The sequence below is a fragment of the Protopterus annectens genome, chromosome 2.part2 (genome assembly GCF_019279795.1).
Source record: "Protopterus annectens isolate FY-2018-M chromosome 2.part2, PAN1.0, whole genome shotgun sequence".
NCBI classification, from domain to species: domain Eukaryota; kingdom Metazoa; phylum Chordata; order Ceratodontiformes; family Protopteridae; genus Protopterus; species Protopterus annectens.
In genome coordinates this window covers 366,170,299-366,189,790 of record NC_056730.1, presented here as the reverse complement: position 1 = coordinate 366,189,790, position 19,492 = coordinate 366,170,299, and the positions used below count along the sequence as shown (strand labels likewise).

Here is a 19,492-nt window from a genome sequence, read left to right as displayed (position 1 = left end):
GAGGGTATTCTTAGGGACAGAAAGGTACTACAGAATGTCTGTCCCCAGTTATAGTACCATAGCTGCTCCCTCACAGACCTGACAAGGGAAAAAAGGCCAGGTAAGGTAGTGTGGACCCCAGCTTGTGAGCAGGTATTCCGGAATCTTAAAGAAGATTTGGGAGGATCCCCCGTGTTAGCCATTCCAGGTTACAGCAGAGAATTTGTTGTGCAAGTGGATGCTTCATACTCTGGGGTGGGGGCTGTACTTAGCCAGATTTCTTCAGAGGGAGAAGAGCACCCAGTGGTTTATCTCAGTCAGATTTCTTCAGAGGGAGAAGAGCACCCATTTGTTTATCTCAGTCATAGGCTCCAACCCAGGGAGGAATGCTATGCAGCTGTAGAAAAGGAATGTCTAGCCATAGTGTGGGCACTGAAGAAAGTTCAGCCATATCTGTATGGAAGGAAATTCACTGTAATTACAGATCACAATCCCCTAATATGGTTACATCGGGCCAGCCAGCAAAATGCCAAGTTACTAAGTTGAAGCCTAGGGTTGCAAGCATATATGTTAGTGCAGCACCGCAGTGGGATTACCTTTGCCAACGCAGATGGGCTGTCAAGACAGTGAATGATAGACTCAACCCTCTCAAGCAACATTTCTCAAGGGACACTTGAAAAACTAGCTTGAGTTCCTGGGGGGGGTGAAAAGCTGAGGGGCTGCCAGCCCAGCTAGATAGAATTTTATACATAATTTTATGTCATTGTAAATATTAATATAGTCCACAGGCTTGTTTTACAAATGTAAAGAGAACTGTATGTTATGATTAAACTATATTTTGTGCTGAGCTTCAAAAATGTAACCACAGTGCACCCTGCTGTAAGAAAGCTGTTAAGTAAAGCATTTTATAACTGTGTTTGATGTCAAGCTCGGAGACTGGATTTCTGGACTAGGAAATTTTCTATTGTCTTAAGACACAGATAATTACTAGGTTTCACGTGTAAAGTGTCTTTTATTGCTGTGGTTTCCTGGTAGGTGCAGCTTACAAAGAAATGTGAATTGTGAGCTTCTGTTAGCCTGGGAACTAAAGGAGAGGTGATAAAAATGATGTCATTTGAGATGAGTCAGCAGGACTGTGTATTATTAATTTAAGACTTTGTCAGAGAGAAAGATTAAGCATTTCGTATTTTGATCTGGATCTCACAACCCTCACCAGCACTTGCTTGCTCTGTATGTAAGTAGTATTTAGAGCAGTGATTTCTCTCAGAGATAGAGATAGCCAGATTAGTCTAGCTGTTTCTGTATTTATGTCAGACTATCCTACAATATTGTTTTAAAGTATTTCCTTTGAATTCTGAACTCTGTAATGTCATTGTGTTGAAGTAATAAGTATTGTCTGGTGTTTTATTATTTATTATTAAATATTTTTAAACCTTTCAACTGTGGCTGTTTTGTGTAAAGATAATTTAAGCTCTAGAGTACTTGTTTGTATTTGGTGATACTGTACAAAGCCACTCCAATGGCCTTGCTGTCCGTCACACTTACTAATTGGATAATAATAATATTCCACAGTAAAACTGGACACCCTTTGGTAAAGGCCTTATTATTAGCTGATAAATAGTGGGTGGTGGCAGTGATTTCTACCTTATAGTCTGGAGAGAAGGGGGCATAGCTGGAGAATCTGTGCCAGCCTTCCCAGGAGTGTCTGTGTGTTTTGTATATAACTCATATCTCAAAGTGTGTGTGTTTGAGCTACTTGGGCAGGGACACGAAGCACTGGTTAGGCAGAGAGGGTGCTGGAGGTTTTGGCTTGACAACTAGGCTGAGATCTGTACCCTATAGCTGTGCCAGTGGGGAGTCTTATTTGGGATTTGGAGAGAAAGGGAGAAACCATCCCCAGACTGACTGTGAACTCTGTGTGCTCTTAAGGGAAATTGTACTTTATTGTGGGTGTACTTATTATTCCCAATGTGGACCCCCCCTCACGGGTGCTAGTGGTGAGGATTGAGGCTACTTGTTTACTGGGCCAGTGCACAGGTGTCACAGTCAGATCAGACAGACTGAATGAATATGATACTAAAGTTGATATGAATGATAGAACCTTTCATTCCAGTTCATTTGATACAACAACCTGCCCTCCTTCCCTATTCTAGTCAGTAGACCTGAAGGATCATGTGTCCTCTTCCTTGAATCCAAGGCAGTGCAAGTCTGGTCTTATTTTCAGGCATGAAACCCAATCCGAGTTAGTCAGGGGAAGTAGGGCATTATGGAAAAGAAAGACTTTGAAAGGCTGAAGGCCAGATCACTAAGTTTGCCAGATCAGATCCAAGTGGTGGCTGTAGGAACCATGCATAGTATCAGACTGGAATGAAAGGATCTTGCATTATGGTAAGTACGTAACTTTCATTTTTGCTACGTTGGTATGTTTATTAGAAGACCTTTGCCCAAAATGGTGTTATGGGAGCAACAGTGGCTTTAGCCAGTATGTGGAAGCCTTCGAGCAAGAGGTGTAGCCCATCCTTGAGTACTTCTGTCAAGCATCTCATTCCATGGTGACACATATTAGATCCCCCATTAAAATGACTCCATTTTTTAGCCAGTCATCTTTTCTTTGTACCAAGATCATCATTTATGGAGAAGGAAGGATTCCTGTTAGTATACTGGTTTTGCCTGCATTTATCACATACAGGAAAGACCCTGATCAAACTCTGGTAGTCATCCCAGATATTAAGAATACTGCCAACAGTGATCTGTTGAAGAACATAGTACAGTTGTGTAGGTCACTTAATGGTAAGTATTCAAGTAGACCATCATTGTAATACCTGTATCCTCCCTCCATCCTCTCTAAAGGTATGCAGTTTAACTTCTACCTCGTGGCCAGGGTGTGATATTTACTAAGTTCTTTCCTTGACCCACCCTAAACTTCCTATATGCTCAGACTTCACCCTGCCTTTAAGATGTTCTAACGTTTCCTTGAGTTATTCTGTTGTAATACTCAAACACATTCTTTATCAGTGCAAGAAAGCTCTGAAAATGGCACAAACATACATACCCCTTATACAAGTATACTGGCATTTTCCTAGGGCAGGCATATGGTTTGGTGAGGAAGGATCCCAAGCTTTAGAAGGCTGGCCAGATGGATGGGACATTTGCAAGGAAAGTGCCAGATGTTAAGAATACTGCATCAGTGATCTATTTGAACATCTGGCATTATGGTAATTTACTTGCCCAATTGTATTTTATTCCTCCCTGCAATCCTGGTGACAGCCATAGCTCTCACATCTGTGAGTAGTACATCAGAAAGTCATTAGAGTTCTCTGTCTGGGAGGAAACTTGTGTACTGCTTACTACTACACATGTAAAACTAATGGTTGTCTACTTCAGCAGGACCATACCCATTTGTTATGTACTGCCAAAAAGACTTGAATGATGTCATATGCATAATGCTATAGTTAATTCCTCTCACAGCTCTACTGTATTTTCTTCAGCTAAAACTTCAGCAGTAAACACTGATCTTTGATTTCTTGCCTTTGTTTTTAAACTGCATATGCATCATTGTATTAATAGAACAGTATATATTAATCACTTTTTCTGATTAAAAATATTTTCTTTCTTTATTCAAGGCCTCCATTATTTCAGAAATGTTGTGCTTGTGGGATCATTACAAGATCGCTATGTTCCATATCACTCTGCCCGAATTGAGATGTGTAAGACAGCTTTAAAAGATAAACAATCAGGTATCTTTTTTATAAATAGCTGAAAATTCATGTCTTGCTTATGCTAGCTAAGTTTAAATTAAGTGTAGTCTGACTGATTGCTGTGTATAGCTCAACAATGTAAAGCCGCAGAATCAACTTCCCACAGACAGAAAACCTTGAAACTATACATGAATTCAAAAAACATCTTAAACAACATTTCCAGAAGGAAAATAAGGGCATTTGCTTCAGTGATGTTGGATAATATATGCAGATTATTCCAAAAGTTACTCAAGTCATATTACTTGTATATAGATGTATGCATAACAGATGTGAAAATACCAATCAACCTAATTGTATGTCTTTTACACAAGTTCATTTTTCACATGTGCAGCATTTCTTGCATAAATATTATGCTGTACTAAAAGCTGTTGTACTATAACATTTTTTGCTATAATTACTATTGTACTTTTCTACTACTCGTGTATTAATGTACCTTAAAAGTGCCCATTTCGTGCCTGAAAAGGGTTGGCAAAGCAGTTCACTTTATCCAGTATCAGAGGGTAAAATAAATAAATCTTCAGAAATTAGTGTTTGCCAAATTAATGCATAACCAAATGTGGATACTGTTGTACAGTTCATGGAGTGGTGTAGATGATAACATAAAGCATTTAAAATTTAAATTGTAACAAACTATAAGCATATTTTGAGATCACCAAATTAAAATCTTACTGGTTAGTGTTGTGGTTTATGACCTTTTTCGATTCTCGGCTCCCTTTTTGAATCCAGGTTTTCCCAAGGCACCCCCCCCCCCCCCAGTCAAATTCTAACAAGTATAGTTTGCGAAACAGCTAATAATTGATGTGAAGTTGTTCAATCTCGCCTTCATTCCTACTGATGGGTTCGGAGCCAATCATCGGCTTCGAGTCGGCCAATTTGCAAAGCTAGAGGTCTCAAACAGCTTGAGGCCAAAGCCCTGTCCCACAATGCACCACTACATTCTCCAGATCTAGTTTGCCGCTGCAACTGCACGGGTGTTCTCTACAGCTCTTGGCCGTTGGAGAGATAAGTTTGCAATTTTCTATTGAAAATTTCATAATAGTTTTTACATTTATTGGTTAGTTAGGTCTTAGTAGTATAGTACTTTGTTCTGGTTATCCGTTTTCGGATTTATATCCTGTTGTATAGTTTTTTAGTTTCTCTCTCTAGTTTTGGACTTAACCCTGTTTATTCAAGTTAGCCGTTTGGCTTTATTGCTCTATCCCGTCGAGTTAGGCTTTCTGCAGTTTTCTGCAATATTTTGTTTGTTAGCCGGTTAGGCTCTTGGCCAATTTTTGGCTGTATTTTGTTTCCTTAGCCTGTTAGGCTTTCTCTATTACAGTTAGAAGTGTTATAGCTGCGTTTGTATACTTTTTAGCTGGTTAGGCTTAGTTTTTCTTTGGACATAGTTATTGTTATACTTTTCTACAATGTCTGAAAAGGCTAAATCTGGTTTCAAGAGATGCCGCAAATGTAGTCCAGAAAATGTCAATTACAGATGGCCATTCTACATGTGTGTACTGCTTGGGTGAAGTACATTTACAGGAGGTTTGTTCCATTTGTCATATGTTCAGCTCTAGAGTGTTAGCTGAAAGGAAGCGTAAGTTAGTGGAGCTGGGTTTAATTAAGTCTGCTTTCCAGTCAGACTTGGCTTCTGCTCTGGGTCAACCAAAACCCTCTTCTACAGCCTCTTCATCTAGTTCGCCCAGTTCAAGACTTCAAGTCGGCTCTGCTCCTGCAGAGCTTGATGGGGGGCAGGAGGAGTCTAAGGGAGATCCAGTGACTGATCTGCTCAGTGAGGCTCGGACTGAGCACACACCTCAGTGGAAGCAGCAATGTCCCAGCAACTATCTCCACCCAGGTTTGAGAAATGAGCAGTGCGTACGGGTTTGGGACATGTTCACTGGGAAACCTAGGTGCACCCACCTGGTACAGCACCAGGTGGATACAGGACCCCAAAGACCTATTAGACAGGCCTTATTTGGTGCCTGAGAGAGTCAAACAGACTCTGAGGGAGGAGATACAGGAAGTTTTAGAACTAGGTAATTCAGAAGTCCCAACAGTCCCTGGCCTCCCTAATGTTGCAAGTGCCAAAAAGAATGGCAACACCAGGTTCTGTGTGGACTACAGGAAATTAAATAGTCACACAGAGTCAGAAGCTACCCCATGCCTAGGACAGATGAAGCCTTAGAGCAGCAGCGGGCTGGGAGTATCTTGCCACCATTGATCTAACCAAGGGTTTCTGGCAGGTGTGCTGACTCCCAGTGCTAGAGAAGTCAGCCTTTGTGACTCGTTTGGCTTGTATGAGTTCACGAAGATGCCCTTTGGGTTGAAAAATGCCCCAGCAACTTTCCAGAGGCTGGTAGATCATATCCTGTCAGGAGCAGGGGGGTTTGCCCTTGCTTAACTAGATGATATTGTCATCTACAGCCACTCCTGGTAAAAGCACCTTAAGCATGTTAGGAAGGTGCTGGGCAAACTACAGAGGGCAGGGTTGACCATTAAGCCCAGCAAATGTCAGCTCAGTATGGCAAATGTCTCCTACGTGGGACATACAGTGGTGAGTGGTAAGATCAAGCCATAATCTGCCCAAGTAGAAGCCATTCAGACATGGCCTGCACCTGTTACCGAAAAGCAGATGAGGGCATTCTTAGGGACAGAAGGGTACTACAGAAAGTCTGTCCCCAGTTATAGTACCATAGCTGCTCCCTCACAGACCTGACAAGGGAAAAAAGGCCAGGTTAAGGTAGTGTGGACCCCAGCATGTGAGCAGGTATTCCGGAAGCTTAAAGAAGATTTGGGAGGATCCCCTGTGTTAGCCATTCCAGGTTACAGCAGAGAATTTGTTGTGCAAGTGGATGCTTCATACTCTGGGGTGGGGGCTGTACTTAGCCAGATTTCTTCAGAGGGAGAAGAGCACCCATTTGTTTATCTCAGTCATAGGCTCCAACCCAGGGAAGAATGCTATGCAGCTGTAGAAAAGGAATGTCTAGCCATAGTGTGGGCACTGAAGAAAGTTCAGCCATATCTGTATGGAAGGAAATTCACTGTAGTTACAGATCACAATCCCCTAATATGGTTACATCGGGCCAGCCAGCAAAATGCCAAGTTACTAAGTTGAAGCCTAGGGTTGCAAGCATATATGTCAGTGCAGCACCGCAGTGGGATTACCTATGCCAACGCAGATGGGCTGTCAAGACAGTGAATGATAGACTCAACCCTCTCAAGCAACATTTCTCAAGGGACACTTGAAAAGTAGCTTGAGTTCCCCGGGGGGGGGGGGGGTGAAAAGCTGAGGGGCTGCCAGCCCAGCTAGATAGAATTTTATACATAATTTTATGTCATTGTAAATATTAATATAGTCCACAGGCTTGTTTTACAAATGTAAAGAGAACTGTATGTTATGATTAAACTATATGTTGTGCTGAGCTTCAAAAATGTAACCACAGTGCACCCTGCTGTAAGAAAGCTGTTAAGTAAAGCATTTTATAACTGTGTTTGATGTCAAGCTCGGAGACTGGATTTCTGGACTAGGAAATTCTTTCTATTGTCTTAAGACATGGATAATTACTAGGTTTCACGTGTAAAAGTGTCTTTTATTGCTGTGGTTTCCTGGTAGGTGCAGCTTACAAAGAAATGTGAATTGTGAGTTTCTGTTAGCCTGGGAACTAAAGGAGAAGTGATAAAAATGATGTCATTTGAGATGAGTCAGCAGGACTGCGTATTATTAATTTAAGACTTTGTCAGAGAGAAAGGTTGAGCATTTCGTATTTTGATCTGGATCTCACAACCCTCACCAGCACTTACTTGCTCTGTATGTAAGTAGTATTTAGAGCAGTGATTTCTCTCAGAGATAGAGATAGCCAGATTAGTCTAGCTGTTTCTGTATTTATGTCAGACTATCCTACAATATTGTTTTAAAGTATTTCCTTTGAATTCTGAACTCTGTAATGTCATTGTGTTGAAGTAGTAAGTATTGTCTGGTGTTTTTTTATTTATTATTAAATATTTTTAAACCTTTCAACTGTGGCTGTTTTGTGTAAAGATAATTTAAGCTCTAGAGTACTTGTTTGTATTTGGTGATACTGTACAAAGCCACTCCAATGGCCTTGCTGTCCGTCACACTAATTGGATAATAATAATATTCCACAGTAAAACTGGACACCCTTTGGTAAAGGCCTTATTATTAGCTGATAAATAGTGGGTGGTGGCAGTGATTTCTACCTTATAGTCTGGAGAGAAGGGGGCATAGCTGGAGAACCTGTGCCAGCCTTCCCAGGAGTGTCTGTGTGTTTTGTATATAACTCATATCTCAAAGTGTGTGTGTTTGAGCTACTTGGGCAGGGACACGAAGCACTGGTTAGGCAGAGAGGGTGCTGGAGGTTTTGGCTTGACAACTAGGCTGAGATCTGTACCCTATAGCTGTGCCAGTGGGGAGTCTTATTTGGGATTTAGAGAGAAAGGGAGAAACCATCCCCAGACTGACTGTGATCTCTGTGTGCTCTTAAGGGAAATTGTACTTTATTGTGGGTGTACTTCTTATTATTCCCAATGTGGACCCCCCCCTCACGGGTGCTAGTGGTGAGGATTGAGGCTACTTGTTTACTGGGCCAGTGCACAGGTGTCACAGTCAGATCAGACAGACTGAATGAATATGATACTAAAGTTGATATGAATAATAGAACCTTTCATTCCAGTTCATGTGATACAACAACCTGCCCTCCTTCCCTATTCTAGTCTGTAGACCTGAAGGATCATGTGTCCTCTTCCTTGAATCCAAGGCAGTGCAAGTCTGGTCTTATTTTCAGGCATGAAACCCAATCCGAGTTAGTCAGGGGAAGTAGTGCATTATGGAAAATAAAGACTTTGAAAGGCTGAAGGCCAGATCACTAAGTTTGCCAGATCAGATCCAAGTGGTGGCTCTAGGAACCATGCATAGTATCAGACAGACTGGAATGAAAGGATCTTTCATTATGGTAAGTACGTAACTTTCATTTTTGCTACGTTGGTATGTTCATTAGAAGACCTTTGCCCAAAATGGTGTTATGGGAGCAACAGTGGCTTTAGCCAGTATGTGGAAGCCTTCGAGCAAGAGGTGTAGCCCATCCTTGAGTACTTCTGTCAAGCATCTCATTCCATGGTGACACATATTAGATCCCCCATTAAAATGACTCCATTTTTTTAGCCAGTCATCTTTTCTTTGTACCCAGATCATCATTTATGGAGAAGGAAGGATTCCTGTTAGTGTACTGGTTTTGCCTGCATTCATCACATACAGGAAAGACCCTGATCAAACTCTGGTAGTCATCCCAGATATTAAGAATACTGCCAACAGTGATCTGTTGAAGAACATAGTACAGTTGTGTAGGTCACTTAATGGTAAGTATTCAAGTAGACCATCATTGTAATACCTGTATCCCTCCCTCCATCCTCTCTAAAGGTATGCAGTTTAACTTCTACCTCGTGGCCAGGGTGTGATATTTACTAAGTTCTTTCCTTGACCCACCCTAAACTTCCTATATGCTCAGACTTTACCCTGCCTTTAAGATGTTCTAACGTTTCCTTGAGTTATTCTGTTGTAATACTCAAACACATTCTTTATCAGTGCAAGAAAGCTCTGAAAATGGCACAAACATACATACCCCTTATACAAGTATACTGGCATTTTCCTAGGGCAGGCATATGGTTTGGTGAGGAAGGATCCCAAGCTTTAGAAGGCTGGCCAGATGGATGGGACATTTGCAAGGAAAGTGCCAGATGTTAAGAATACTGCATCAGTGATCTATTTGAACATCTGGCATTATGGTAATTTACTTGCCCAATTGTATTTTATTCCTCCCTGCAATCCTGGTGACAGCCATAGCTCTCACATCTGTGAGTAGTACATCAGAAAGTCATTAGAGTTCTCTGTCTGGGAGGAAACTTGTGTACTGCTTACTACTACACATGTAAAACTAATGGTTGTCTACTTCAGCAGGACCATACTCATTTGTTATGTACTGCCAGAAAGACTTGAATGATGTCATATGCATAATGCTATAGTTAATTCCTCTCACAGCTCTACTGTATTTTCTTCAGCTAAAACTTCAGCAGTAAACACTGATCTTTGATTTCTTGCCTTTGTTTTTAAACTGCATATGCATCATTGTATTAATAGAACAGTATATATTAATCACTTTTTCTGATTAAAAATATTTTCTTTCTTTATTCAAGGCCTCCATTATTTCAGAAATGTTGTGCTTGTGGGATCATTACAAGATCGCTATGTTCCATATCACTCTGCCGAATTGAGATGTAAGACAGCTTTAAAAGATAAACAATCAGGTATCTTTTTTATAAATAGCTGAAAATTCATGTCTTGCTTATGCTAGCTAAGTTTAAATTAAGTGTAGTCTGACTGATTGCTGTGTATAGCTCAACAATGTAAAGCCGCAGAATCAACTTCCCACAGACAGAAAACCTTGAAACTATACATGAATTCAAAAAACATCTTAAACAACATTTCCAGAAGGAAAATAAGGGCATTTGCTTCAGTGATGTTGGATAATATATGCAGATTATTCCAAAAGTTACTCAAGTCATGTTACTTGTATATAGTTGTATGCATAACATAGGTTCATAGGTTCATACTAGGCTATCTGCCCTAGGGCATTTATAAGCCTAGCCAGAATGTGTTTGGCTTTCGCCACCCATTTTAAATTTATTTTGCTATGCCCTTTTTCGAGGTTAGTATACTGTGCCTCTATCTAACAGTGACACAGAAGTGATACCCGGGGTAAACCTCGATCTCCATCCACTCATCAAGATTCCTCTTGAAGAGAGTCAATGAGGTCTCTGCCTAACCTGGACTGGGATTTTATTCCAGGTGAAGGGAGCCTCTGGTTATGAATCTGTCCTCCAGCATGTCCTATTTATTTCAGTGCTGAGGTTCAAGTCTCTCGAGCGCGTAGCTCGATGGGATTTGGATTTTCTGAGGTGCAGCATGTCCATTAATTCATGGTTGGACATGGCTTTATACGTCAGGCACAGATCTTTCTTTATTCAAGGCCTCCATTATTTCAGAAATGTTGTGCTTGTGGGATCATTACAAGATCGCTATGTTCCATATCACTCTGCCCGAATTGAGATGTGTAAGACAGCTTTAAAAGATAAACAATCAGGTATCTTTTTTATAAATAGCTGAAAATTCATGTCTTGCTTATGCTAGCTAAGTTTAAATTAAGTGTAGTCTGACTGATTGCTGTGTATAGCTCAACAATGTAAAGCCGCAGAATCAACTTCCCACAGACAGAAAACCTTGAAACTATACATGAATTCAAAAAACATCTTAAACAACATTTCCAGAAGGAAAATAAGGGCATTTGCTTCAGTGATGTTGGATAATATATGCAGATTATTCCAAAAGTTACTCAAGTCATGTTACTTGTATATAGTTGTATGCATAACATAGGTTCATAGGTTCATACTAGGCTATCTGCCCTAGGGCATTTATAAGCCTAGCCAGAATGTGTTTGGCTTTCGCCACCCATTTTAAATTTATTTTGCTATGCCCTTTTTCGAGGTTAGTATACTGTGCCTCTATCTAACAGTGACACAGAAGTGATACCCGGGGTAAACCTACGATCTCCCATCCACTCATCAAGATTCCTCTTGAAGAGAGTCAATGAGGGTCTCTGCCTAACCTGGACTGGGATTTTATTCCAGAGTGAAGGGAGCCTCTGGGTTATGAATCTGTCCCTCCAGCATGTCCTATTTATTTATTTCAGTGCTGAGGTTCAAGTCTCTCAGGCGTGGCTCGATGGGATTGGATTTTCTGAGGTGCAGCATGTCCATTAATTCCTGGTTGGACATGGCTTTATACGTCAGGCACAGATCGCCTCTGAACAGGTGGTATGCCACTGAGTAGAGCTGGGTTTTCTTTAACCGGGCAGCATATGGCATCTGTTTGAGCCCTTTGATCCTCTTGGTGAGGTACTTTTGGGGTCTTTCCAGTTGCTGCAGGTGTCTGGTAAGGTACATCCCAAAAGGGGCATTGTACTCAATTATGGGCCTGTTGTGGGATGAGTAAAGACGATGACCTCCCTGATCTAGATGTGAATCCCTTCATGATTAGGTGGGCTATAAAATCTATGTTTTTTTTCTGCTTCCACTTTGTTTTTCTACACTTTGCACGTGGTTGTCAAATGAGAGATTGCTATCAACTTGGGTCCCCAGGTCCCTTAATTACTTCTTCTGTACTTAATGGATTTCCACCTATGTGGTAATTTGTGGGCACTTTGTTTTGCCAAAGGGATGACTATACACTTTTGGCATTTAGCTTGAGGCCATGGCACTGGCACCAGTTGTCTGTTTCTATGAGGCCCTTTTGGAGGATGCTTGTGTCGGCTGGAGAGTCGATTATGGCACCCAGTTTGCAGTCATCTGCGAACTTGGTCAGCCACAGCCTTTCCGTGTTGGCCTGTACCTCCGAGAAATATATACCGAACAAGAGAGGTCCCAGGACTGAGCCTTGTGGGACACCACTTGTAACTGGTTTGGAGTCTGACATGGCTCCAGCAATTCTAACCATGTGGGTTCTGTCCTTGAGCCAGTTTGCAATCCATCTAGTGACATAGGGGTTTATATTTAAGCTGGTGAGCTTATCTATAATGCCCAAGTGGGGTATTGTATCGAAGGCTTTTGCGAGGTCCAAGTAGGCTGTGTGGACCACCTTCCCCTCGTCAATGGCCTTGGTGACTGTTTCAAAGAAATCAACCAGGTTTAAGAGGCAGGATCTGCCTTAACAAAGCCCGAACTGGGTAGGATCCAGTGTTTGTAGGTCCCCAATATCTTTATTTATGAGGTCCATGATGATCCTTTCCATAGCTTTGCAGACCAAGCTAGTCAGGCTTATGGGGCGATAGTTTCCAGGATCCGTTGAGGCACCACCTTTATGGAGAGGGACCACTGTTGCTGTACGCCACTCTTTGGGCACATATCCTGTAGTAAGGCTGAGATTGAACAGTAGTTTTATGTTTGGGTTTAGCTGCTCTTTGAGTTCATGTAGGACGCAGCCCGGGACACCATCTGGTCCCATTGATGCTGTGTTTTTTGCTTTGGAGAGGGCGGCTCTTACCTGAGCATCTGATATGTCAGGGGGGCAGCACTCTGCTGGGATAGATATTTGCTCTTTTGGTGGGGAGGCGGGGGAGAAGTTTGCGCTGAACCTGTCAGCTAGGATGTTGGCAATGTCTGTGGGTTCGGTGTATTTTTTGTCATTTTGGACTAATTCTGAGCATATCTGGGAATTACCACCCAGGTTCCTAACATAACTAAAGAAAGCCTTGTGATTATCCTTAGTGTCCTGTGCAATTTTTCTCTCGAAGCTGGCCTTAGACAATTTTGTGTGCTGTAGTTTTTGCTAATACTGATCAGTGATGCCTTCCCTTTTTGGGATTTTGCTTTATCATTTTAGTAGCTTCCTCCTTCTATTGTATAGTTTGTTTATGGCTGGGGTCCACCAGACAGGGCGTCTACCTTTGGAGGATTGGGTCTTGGTTTTGTTGGGATCGCATGATCCATGCATTCCTGAAGGTGTTCATAGAATGCGTTTATAAAGGATTCTGCGGTCTGGGCGTATTATTTTCACAGGCCGGGGGCTTTGAAGGATTCCACCTCAGTTTTGAGGAGTGTAAAATTTGCTTTAGAGAAGTTTTTCACTGTGGTTTTCTGGGCAGGGGGTGGGGTCGGGGTGTGAATATCCAGTGAGATTAGTTTATGGTCTGATCTTACCAGTGGGGATACACTTCTGGTCTGGAGCATAGAGTCCCCATGTTGGTGATGATCAGGTCCAGTATGTTTTCCCCTCTTGTGGGAGTGGTAACAAGTTGTTCCATAGCATTTGAGTTTATAAATTCTAGGAACCTTTGGGCTAGGGTGTTGGAGCTAGGTAATGCTCCCAGTCTATGTTTGGGTAGTTGAAGTAAGCCCAATATAATGGTGTTTGGAGAGACCTTCATATTTTCCAGTGTTCTCAGGAAGGCGAGTGGGGTTCCTGGGTTTGGGAGGAGTGGTCTGTAGCAGGCTATAAACTGGAAGGCAGTTTTACCCACTGTTAGTTGCACATGGATAGTCTCTGATGCTTCGTGCTTTGCCACCAACCTGGAGGTGTGGGTATCTTTGATGAATATCGATACTCCCCTCCTTTTGTGGTTCGGTCCAAGTTTTGGGGCGAAAAGCATGGTATGAGGTATAACCTGGTAGTGCTGGGGTGCTCTCGGGAGCCCTGAACCAGGTTTCTGTTACTGCACAGATATCGATGTTCTCCATACTAAGGAGAGTTTGAGTCGTGCATCTTGAGGTTTAGACTTCTGGCGTTGAGCAGCATTACTCTTAGTTTCTTATCCCTTATGATACCTATGGAGGTGGGTTTGTCTTTTGAGCCTTGCCTAAAAAAGGCACTATGGGGTAGCAAGAGCCTTTGCCAATATCCGAAAGCCCAGGGGTGACAGGTGCAAGCCGTCCTAGCGAAGCATCGTGGCTTGTCGAGCATATCATCCCAAGCTGACAGGCATTGGATCCCCTTTGAATGACACCAGTACTTAAGCCAGTTGTTGAAATTGATCATCTTGTCTTCATATTGTGGCATCATTCTTGTTGAGGGTAAGATGCTACTCAAGGTCAGGGTCATACCAGCCTGGGCTACATGCTCAGAGAGCTCCTTTATGTCTCTTTCATGTAGTCAGGGGAGGTACGTCTCAGGTCATTCACACCAGCATGGACAATGACTGAGTCATATTTGTACTTGCCTTGGAGTGACCTGAGTGCTTGTGTTATGTGGCGGATCCTAGCACCCGACAGGCTGCTCACCGTGACCCTCTCCTTGTTCAGCCTGGTGGCCGGGACGTCAGTGTGCCTGATGATAGAGTCACCTATTACAAGTGTATCAGGTGTGTTGTTAAGTCTTAAGGGCTGTGACTGTTTGGCACACTGGCTTTGTGAGATATGTGTTGCACGTGTTTTGTTTTGGGGTAGCGGCTGCTTGGGTGTCTGCTTTGAGGTCCCTGCTGCTTCGCAGATCTTTATTTAGAGCCTCCGAGTATGTTTTTGTGTGATTATGTGTTTGGTTTGCTGTCGTGGTAGGTCTATGTGAGACTGGAATTGTAGTGAGTATGGTTTCCTTCTCCTCCTGACTGGTTATGCCAGTACTGAGTTGAGAGAGCTTAGCCTCCAGTTTGGCTATATGGTTGCATCTCTCACATGTGTTGGAATTTGTTGGGAGGAGGAGAGGGTTGTCTGTGTACATGAGGCAGTTGTAACATTGCCTCAAGATTCCCAGATTCACCAGCTGGACCGGGAGAGGAGATTGACAACTGACCTTTGGACATGCTAGAATAATATTGGGACTTCCTTAATAATTGAAAACCAGGGCCAGTGGGGAGTGAGGGTGTAGTGCTTTTAATTTTTAGTGCTGACTTATATAATTGCTTTAGTGAGCAAGTGCCAGGTAACTTAAGTGCAATGTGTTACAGGTAACTTAAATTCAAAAACGACAAACAGTAACTTTCTTTCAAGTGAAACAAGGAAATAAGTACAGTAAGCAATGCAGATATCACTAGTGAGCCACAGAAGCTGAGAAGCAGCGTATTAGGTGGAATTAGCGTTCAGGAAATAACAAACAAACAAACAACAAGCATATAAACAAAGCTATATTCAGCAGGCCTGGATCAAGTCTATGCTACAGCAAACAAGGTGTACCAATTTCCGTAAGATACAGTTCAAATATTCAGGCACTATAAACCTTTAACCAGAAATTCCCTGCTCAGAAGGGCAGAGTCCAGCCTCTTCTCCCACAAGAGTGCAGACCACAAACCTTCTTAATGTAAAATAACTGGCCTGAAGCCCAAGTGCCTAAACCAGAACTAATACACTTTAAGAATAACAGACACTGGGCTCTCAATCAGCAGTTCCCAACTTAGAAGGATGAAAGCTACCTGTCCTGCCACCACAGTGCATGCCACAAACCTTCCTAATGTAAAACAACTGGTCTGAAGCCCAAGTGCTTAATCCAAAAGACTTAGAATGACAGCTAAACTTTAATCAAGTTACTACCAAGCAGTAATAAATGCAATTGAATACTTTAGAGAATGCCTGGATTAGTGCTCAAGTTACACAAACAAAGCTAGATCCAGCAGGCCCGAATCCAGTCTATGCCACAGCAAACAAAGGCACCAACTTCAGTAAGAAGCAGTTCAGATATGCATGCACTATAAGCCTTCAATCAGAAATTCCCAGCTCAGAAGGGCAGAGTCCAGCCTCTCCTCCCACAAGAGTGCAGACCACGAACCATCTTAATGTAAAATAACTGGCCTGAAAGCCTAAGTGCTTAAACCAGAATTAATACACTTTTAGAATAACAGACACTGAGCCCTCAATCAGCAGTTCCCAACCTAGAAGGATGTAAGCTACCTGTTCTGCCACTACAGTGCAGACCACAAACCCTCTCAGTGCAAAACAACTGGTCCGAAGCCCAAGTGTTTAAACCAGAAGGCTTAGAATGAGTTACACCAAGCAGTAATAAATACAATTGAGTACTTTTAAGATGATGCAAAAGTAAAAAAAAATAGGTAGAAACACAAGTACAGTAAAAGCAGATGAAAATTTTTTTTTTTTTTTCTGAACAAGTGCTGAGATCAAAGAAACAGATTTGAGTGCTGAAACTAGAAAACTAGCTAGTTATAGGGGAAAAAAACTAAGCTAGAAGGCTTCCCTCCACCACAGAAGGGCTTGGGGGCTCAAAAGCCTACAAATAGTCTATACCACTTAACAGGAAAGGCAGGAAACAAGCTCAATTTTTTTTCTGTTTCCCAGATGCTCTCTTTGTACACAGTAGGAGTGCCTGAAATCAGAATATGATCTCGCTGCACTCAGTTGAGTGAGCAATTGAGATGGGCCCAGAAGGAGTATCCAAACACAAATTTACAAGAGGGGCGGGCAGCTGCAAGGCCACTAAGATTAACACCAAAACAAAAACAGGGAGGGTGGGTGGGACAAACTAAAGAGCAGAGTGAAAACTTCCAGTTCAGCTAAATATTCCTTCCACACAGTTAAAATCAATTTAAATACTGTATTTTTTGGAAAAAAAAGCAGATAAAGGTACTTAAATTCTCTTATACGTCCAGTTGAATATAGCAAGTTCTTAGCCGGCCAAAGCTGAGGTTTTTATGCAGAAAATATTTCACACTGTACCACTTAAATAGGCAAGGACAGGAAATCAAAGAATGTGGCTACCCCCACACCTGCAATTACTAACAAATAATAAAATTCAAGCAGCACTAACTGAAGAGCAGAGTGAAAACTTCCAGTTCAGCTAAATATTCCTTCCACACAGTTAAAATCAATTTAAATACTGTATTTTTTTGAGAAAGAAAAGCAGATAAAGGTACTTAAATTCTCTTATACGCCCCAGTTGAATATAGCAAGTTCTTAGCCGGCCAAAGCTGAGGTTTTTAAGCAGAAAATATTTCACACTGTAGCACTTAAATAGGCAAGGACAGGAAATCAAAGAATGTGGCTACCCCACACCTGCAATTACTAACAAATAATAAAATTCAAGCAGCACTAACTGAAGAGCAGAGTGAAAACTTCCAGTTCAGCTAAATATTCCTTCCACACAGTTAAAAATCAATTTAAATACTGTATTTTTTTGAAAAAAAAGCAGATAAAGGTACTTAAATTCTCTTATACGTCCAGTTGAATATAGCAAGTTCTTAGCCGGCCAAAGCTGAGGTTTTTAAGCAGAAAATATTTCACACTGTACCGCTTAAATAGGCAAGGACAGGAAATCAAAGAATGTGGCTACCCCCACACCTGCAATTACTAACAAATAATAAAATTCAAGCAGCACTAACTGAAGAGCAGAGTGAAAACTTCCAGTTCAGCTAAATATTCCTTCCACACAGTTAAAATCAATTTAAATACTGTATTTTTGGGGGAAAAAAAGCAGATAAAGGTACTTAAATTCTCTTATACGTCCAGTTGAATATAGCAAGTTCTTAGCCGGCCAAAGCTGAGGTTTTAAAATACCAATCAACCTAATTGTATGTCTTTTACACAAGTTCATTTTTCACATGTGCAGCATTTCTGGCATAAATATTATGCTGTACTAAAAGCTGTTGTACTATAACATTTTTTGCTATAATTACTATTGTACTTTTCTACTACTCATGTATTAATGTACCTTAAAAGTGCCCATTTTGTGCCTGAAAAGGGTTGGCAAAGCAGTTCACTTTATCCAGTATCAGAGTGTAAAATAAATAAATCTTCAGAAATTAGTGTTTGCCAAATTAATGCATAACCAAATGTGGATACTGTTGTACAGTTCATGGAGTGGTGTAGATGATAACAAAAAGCATTTAAAATTTAAATTGTAACAAACTATAAGCATATTTTGAGATCACCAAATTAAAATCTTACTGGTTAGTGCAGTGGTTTATGACCTTTTTCGATTCTCGGCTCTCTTGTTGAATTAGGCGCACCCCCCGTCAAATTCTAACAAGTATACTTTGCGAAACAGCTAATAATTGATGTGAAGTTGTTCAATCTCGCCTTCATTCCTACTGATGGGTTCGGAGCCAATCATCGGCTTCGAGTCGGCCAATTTGCAAAGCTAGAGGTCTCAAACAGCTTGAGGCCAAAGCCCTGTCCCACAATGCACCACTACATTCCCCAGATCTAGTTTGCCGCTGCAACTGAACGGGTGTTATCTACAGCTCTTGGCCGTTGGAGAGATAAGTTTGCAATTTTCTATTGAAAATTTCATAATAGTTTTTACATTTATTGGTTAGTTAGGTCTTAGTAGTATAGTACTTTGTTCTGGTTGTCCGTTTTCGGATTTATATCCTGTTGTATAGTTTTTTAGTTTCTCTCTCTAGTTTTGGACTTAACCCTGTTTATTCAAGTTAGCCGTTTGGCTTTATTGCTCTATCCCAAGCCAAGTTAGGCTTTCTGCAGTTTTCTGCAATATTTTGTTTGTTAGCCGGTTAGGCTCTTGGCCAATTTTTGGCTGTATTTTGTTTCCTTAGCCTGTTAGGCTTTCTCTATTACAGTTAGAAGTGTTATAGCTGCGTTTGTATACTTTTAGCTGGTTAGGCTTAGTTTTTCTTTGGACATAGTTATTGTTATACTTTTCTACAATGTCTGAAAAGGCTAAATCTGGTTTCAAGAGATGCCGCAAATGTAGTCCAGAAAATGTCAATTACAGATGGCCATTCTACATGTGTGTACTGCTTGGGTGAAGTACATTTACAGGAGGTTTGTTCCATTTGTCATATGTTCAGCTCTAGAGTGTTAGCTGAAAGGAAGCGTAAGCTAGTGGAGCTGGGTTTAATTAAGTCTGCTTTCCAATCAGACTTGGATTCTGCTCTGGGTCAACCAAAACCCTCTTCTACAGCCTCTTCATCTAGTTCGGCTCCAGTTCCGAAGACTTCTAAAAAGGCTACGGTCTCTGCTCCAGTGCCATCGGAACTGACAGTTCAGATTGCTGATAGGAGCTGGTCCTCAGTCTTGGAACCGGTATCTCCTACTTTGAGGTCCCCGATTCCGGGTTCACCGGCTCCGTCGGTGGTCTCCTCTCGGGCTTCCAGACTTTCCGATTCGGACGTGGACCGAGTGGTGTGAAAACTGTTACAGGATCCAGCGCTTGCTAAAATGTTGTCGGTTTTGACTGTAGCAGCTTCGGAACCGACAAAGTCCTCTCCTGTTGTTGTTGCTCCTCATCCGACTCGAATCGAGACATCAGA

General features: G+C 41.7%; 1 protein-coding gene across 1 annotated transcript in view; it reads left to right on the top strand.

Moving 5' to 3' along the window:
- The window catches only part of FAM135A (family with sequence similarity 135 member A), a 1,678,755-nt gene that overhangs the window by 1,517,390 nt on the left and 141,873 nt on the right, over positions 1-19,492 (top strand). Inside the window, exon 20 of the mRNA XM_044063901.1 lies at positions 3,603-3,716. Coding sequence (XP_043919836.1) covers positions 3,603-3,716 — 114 coding nt within the window. The remainder of the gene's footprint in view (positions 1-3,602; positions 3,717-19,492) is intronic.